At 39.9% G+C, this 6000-nt stretch overlaps 1 protein-coding gene across 1 annotated transcript in view; it reads right to left on the bottom strand.

Annotated features, from left to right (window-relative positions):
- Window positions 1–6000, bottom strand: part of LOC139936240 (uncharacterized) — a 110112-nt gene that overhangs the window by 11438 nt on the left and 92674 nt on the right. Inside the window, exons 9-12 of the mRNA XM_071931023.1 lie at window positions 3519–4535; window positions 2959–3093; window positions 770–892; window positions 103–279 (exon numbers count right to left, since the gene is read on the bottom strand). Coding sequence (XP_071787124.1) covers window positions 103–279; window positions 770–892; window positions 2959–3093; window positions 3519–4535 — 1452 coding nt within the window. The remainder of the gene's footprint in view (window positions 1–102; window positions 280–769; window positions 893–2958; window positions 3094–3518; window positions 4536–6000) is intronic.

The raw sequence follows: 6000 nt of genomic DNA, 5'->3' as shown, positions 1-6000 counted from the left end.
AAAGCGAACTATTTAAATTGGATATTTGAAATTGGGCAAATGATTATGGTTAATTTTTGGTGATAATATTTAAGTGTGTTTCTTGATTTCAATCTGAATTACCCCTGTCGGTGTTGAAGTACCATGCCTCAAGCTGGTCGCCATGATGTGTTTGTACTTCCTCTGGTAGTGGCATCTCAATCACTACTGGTAACATTACCTCAATAGGATCATACGTGTCTGTTTCATAAAATGATGCCTCGGCCATCGCGTACACTTCTAGACCTTCCATGTCAAAACCTTCAAACCGAGAAACAAAAACAGCATTAGCAACAATAATATATACGTATCAGTAGTCAATCTTGCAATTCTGCAATTCTAGGCGTGAACCCATTTATTTGGAGGGGAAATGTTTTTATCTGGTAAATCTAGCGCCACCGAGCGGCCACAATCAAAACATAAACCTACATGGGGTAAAAGAATCTCCAGTTGGGTGAAGGTTGGACTGAACATCTGACGTCACACGAATCTTGTGTGCGGATAAAGACAGGGGGCCGGTGTAACAAAAACAAAAAGAAGCTGTTGACAGGAGGCACAAGCAACTTGAAAATAGTGGCAAAAGTAGGTCCCCAATCGCATGTGTTTCGAAATGTATCTCCCTTCTCCCATTGGTTGTGTTCGAGAGTGAATCGAAAGCGCATTTAATCTGTATCCCTTCTCCCATTGGTTGTGTTCGAGAGTGAATCGAAAGCGCATTTAATCTGTATCCGTGTATGTTGTCATTGCTTACCTCCTCTTCCATTAGGTACTGCAGCAATAAGCTCTGGTGCATGAGTCAATGCGTCTTTATCAGCCATGTTGACCGTAGTAAAACGCATCGTAACTTCTGCTCCTTCAATCACGTTGAGGGCGCCTGTAACAAATAAAAGCAACCATATTCACCATTAGTCAAAAAATATGAAAAATAATAACACGGGAAACACATTGATGTATCCTCAAATAGGGTATAGTGTTTATTGTGTGTCAGAATACAAGACAGCTAGCTACAAAACCACATGCGAACATTGGTGTTTAGTTGTTTTTTGCGTGACAATTAACTTGACTAAGAAAATTATGTCCTTCTCTCACCAAAAATGCAAGCAAGATCCAGGATTTGCCCATCCTAAACTTACAGAATGTCACAATTAAAACCAGACTACGATTTTACATAGAACTATTCCTACAAATTAAATTATTAATGTCAACACATTAAGTTATCGCTGCACCAAACCCTAAAAACAAGTTAACAATTCCGGTGCAGTTATTAAGCGGACGAAAACAAGTGCAAAACATGAAGTTGTAGCTGAACCCGCCAAAGATCTAGCAGAGGGGATGGGGTGGGGGGGGGGGCACATTTCACAAATTGTAATGATTGCCTTAATAATGTACTCGTTTATGTCTCACATTTCAATATAGGCCTTTACATTTTGTTTCCAAACACACATTCTCCTCCCAACATAAGCACACCTGCAAAAAGGTTGCATGACCTTTCCCGTTACAAAGTTGACTTCAATGATATTGCAAAGTCAGACGGACTTCAACCTCGACCCTGATCGGCACCCCATGACCAAGGAGGTCCAATTGGAACCTTTAATGCGAAGGTGTCAGGCTGTCTTCAAGTCCCTGGTGTTTGATCCCAGGAAACATCTTAAGGAAACCTCTGTAGGAAATAAGATCAGTTGACATTATTGGTGGTTCTTTCAATCCACCCTCCCGTCTCTCTTAAGGCATTCTTCCTTCCTCTTCATGTAAAACAGGCAACATTAGTCATGGCATTAAGGTGCAAGGCTAAACTGTGAATTACCTCCAGAGAGAGATTTTTCCCAGACTTTTAAATGTCAAAGATTGAAACGGTTCAGTGCAGACTTTCAGCAGAGCATGACTGATGGGAGTTTTCTTCCCATCTGATACATGTTAGGTCACTTGAATCAGTTGACCCATCTTGGAGGGTGAGATCGGTAACACGAATGTGTTTATGGCAACATTCTTTTTCCCTCATTGCCTCACAACCTTCCACTCATGTTAAGCTTAATTCTGACAAACATGAAGCCAGAAGTATGTCATCCTTCCCACGACGACTGGTAGAAATGGTTCTTAACAGCAAGAATTATGTTTCAATCACCACCATGACGCCTGTTCAGCCATTCAAACAAACATTGACTCATTTTTACCCTACAACATTGATTTCAAAAGTGGACCAAGTTGACATTCAAAGGATATCCACAGAGAAAAAGATTATCCAATATTGCAAATAATATTGTCCCATATCCTGCATTCCCATTTCATAAGTTACATGTGTGTGTCTTACGAGCAGTATCTCGAAAGTATGACACAATTAATTGAGGTTAATCCGTGGCCGTGTAGTCTACATCGTTGGACAGATGTTTCATGACGATTCGTCGCAAAACCCACACAAGCTTAGAATGATTATTGAACAGACACACTCGTGTCTTATGTCATATGTTGTGAACATTCTAACCACATTCTATGGTTCTCAATGCGGCGCATCTCAGGAAATACAGGGTGAAATTTCAAGTCTGCTCCACAGGGAATAACAACCGCTCAAATTTCCCCTCCCTGTGCAGTTTAAACAAAAACCCTTCAATCTGTAGACTCTTTACACGCCGAGCACATCTTGCAAAAGCAAAACTTCTCAGGACCAGTCTTAGGACCAGTCCTATCTCTTAGCATTGCTTATGACTTGTCCTCAGTTAGGACTACCTTCGTAAAATCCACCCCTGATCCAGATGATGGATTGCCCATGACGTCACTGACCACCATATTTGATGAACCGTGTACGCGTACAGGGCTATCATTGACTGAGAGTTGTCCACACTTGCACATTTTCATTGTTTATTATCAAGTATGGCGGCCGATGACGTAATGTGCAAACCATCTATGGAGGAATCATGTAGCGAGAAGAAAGGTTCCAGTACTAACCTGGAGCAATCTCCACTCTGTATTCCTTCGCGATGTCATTCAAGTCACCAAATCGGATTTTCTTGTAATAACCAGATTTCCATTTCCACTGCTCTACTTCGCTTGGTTTGGACATCTCTATTGTTAGCATGTTCTCTGCAAGTAGGAAATGTACATTAATAATAGATTAACAATGTGAATGAAAATACACCAAAACAATCAATTGTTAGTGTGGAAATAATGCTCTTCAATCACAGACAAGAAATGGATGCTCAGTGTTCCATGGTGGAACTTCTAAACAAAATTGCTTTCTCGACATATTTTATAGGATAACAATTAAAGAAATTGTGTTAATAAGGACGGAAATATATTAAACAGTATGCAGTATGCTTGTTCAGTCTTCTTGCAGTTTTTCTTCTTTATTTTCTGTTTTCCATACTCCACAAGGGTAATTTGGGTTATCACTACTGCATTACTATTTCTTACAATGACACTGAAACCAGAAACCAGAACAATTTTGACCTGTTCTTTGTTTTGGTTTGATATTACACTCATTATAATGTAATCATAATGCAACTTACTTTCATTGGGTCTGAACTTGTAGACATAAGATGTATCCAGGAAACCCATTTTACTGGCAGAGATAATAACCGGTTGGTCCTCAGGAATGAGTATTTTCCAGATGCCATCGTAGCCCGTTGTTTCATTGATAATAATTCTTGTAGCATTCTCTGTTTCATCAGGTATCATAACTTTGATTCCAACCTCTGGAAGTAGTGCTTTCTGAGCCCCTCTATCGACAGTTACTAATGTGACTGACGGTGGGGGCGGTGTGGTGGTAGGAGGTATGGTAGTTGTAGTGATGAAAGTGGTTGGTTCTGGAGTTGTCGCAGGGGTTGTAGTTGGGGGAGTAGTAGGGGGCGTGGTTGTGGGCGGGGTTGTTGTGACAGTTGTAGTAGGAGGTGTCGTCGTGGGTGGTCTAGTGGTAGGAGTTGTTGTAGGAAGTGGAGTTGTTGTCGTTGGTGGCGCTGTTGTTGTAACTGTCGTCGTTGGGGGCTCTGTTGTTACTGTTGTTGTTAATTGTGTAGTGGTTTTTGGGGTTGATGTTGTCTTTGATTCTTCTTTTCCACGGATAGTTGTTGAGACATGCTCAGGTGCCTGCTCCCCTTGGGGAATCTCAGGTCCAGAAGTTCTAAAAAATGGTTTTTCTTTTGTTGTTGGATTCGTGGTTGCAACCGTTGTCGTTGGTGGTGCTGTTGTAGCAAGCGTTGTCGTTAGTGGCGCTGTTGTGGTAACTGTTGTTGTTGGTGGTGATGTAGTTGTAACCGTTGTCGTTGGTGGCGCTGTTGTGGTTACTGTTGTCGTTGGTGGCGCTGTTGTGGTTACTGTTGTCGTTGGGGGTACTGTTGTTGTTACTGTCGTCGTTGGCGGCGCTGTTGTTGTAACAGTTGTAGTAGGTGGCGCTGTTGTAGCCAATGTTGTGGTACGTGCTACAGTTGTGGTTGGCATCGTTGTCGTAGTCAGAAGTACCGTTGTAGTTAGTGCATCTGTCGTCGTTGGCATTTTTGTTGTGACAGAAATGGCACTTGGTGGAAGCCCTGTAAAGGAGTGTTTAAAAGGTAACTGCTTTAAAAGAACTGACAAAACATACACTGCTTTATTTATGAATGCATGAGCCTTTAACGAACACAACTGCTGACAACGACTTAACTTCGTGCAACTTTAATTTCATTCAAAAGATTAGCCAAATTAAAAGTAACATTTCTTTTTGGCAAAACCAAGACAGCGAGGACAAACCTTGACGGAGTCGTTAAGACATTTTGGTGTTGGAAAAAGCGAAACACACGTCTATAAGAAACAATAAACACACAGAGCATAACAGGCACACCAGTAACAAACAATAGACAGAGACGATGAAGTACTAACTATAGTCACAACACTTGTATAACACACAAGGTACAAAACATTTCACTGTGCTAAGCTATAGTTAAAGGGACACACCGGCCGAATTGGGCTATTTGGGCTACAAAATAGACTAAGATATGACTTCAACGGTCTTCCAGGAATGAAGAAGAACAGTCCTTAAAAAAAATCATCAAATTTAGCCGTTTTTGAGCATTTTAAGACAAAAACGCAGGTCGCGTGATTGTTCTAACCAAAGAGTGGTACAAACAATCACGTGACCTTCCGGGCTAGTTTTACTTTCAGCAGTCTAAAAGTAACTTACTTAACCAAATTTAAATCTTTTTTTTACAAAATTATTTACGAATAATTGACGAAAAAGATCATGTATTCAAATTATCGCTACAAAATGTAAATAATGGTGAAAAATCTAACGTAAGATTCACATTCAAAGAGTCCGTGTAACGGAAGCTTGTTATTTGGCCGCTTTGGGTTTGTTTAAATCATTTTTCGCTAAATACGTGACACATTGATGATTTTTTTTACAGCAACCATCTATAAAAACATTATTTATGATTATACACCCCTAAATTGCGTAAACGGTGAGCCGGTGTGTCCCTTTAAGAGACATGGTCACAGACGGACAGTATGAAACTGACAAAGAAGGAAGACAAACTATTCAGGCAAACCAGGCAACAATCTTAAAGAAACATACTGACCATAGGACGGACCAACTGACAGATTGACAGACTCACGTTTTAAAAATAGTCCTATTCCTTATTATTTGTGTTAATTTACTTAATACGTAGTACTTTCAATTGTGTGTGTTTTGATGGTGGTTTGTTCACATCTCTTTGTAAATTTTAATACAGCCTCATGTATTGTAAGTGTGACTGTAATTTGGCCGTTGGCCACGAATGTAAAAATAATCAAAAAATCTATCTATCTATCTATCTATCTATCTATCTATCTATCTATCTATCTATCTATCTATCTATCTATCTATCTATCTATCTATCTATCTATCTATCTATCTATCTATCTATCTATCTATCTATTTATCTATCTGAGAAAGATACAATGGGCTGACGTTGCATCTCAAACGGAACAGATATAAGAAAAACCAAGAAACAAATACCACCTAAAAATAAACACCCTGTT

Source organism: Asterias amurensis, chromosome 4 (assembly GCF_032118995.1).
Source record: "Asterias amurensis chromosome 4, ASM3211899v1".
In the NCBI taxonomy this organism is placed as follows: Eukaryota; Metazoa; Echinodermata; class Asteroidea; order Forcipulatida; family Asteriidae; genus Asterias; species Asterias amurensis.
The sequence above is the reverse complement of the archived record's forward strand: the minus strand, read 5'-3'. Positions and strand labels throughout refer to the sequence as shown.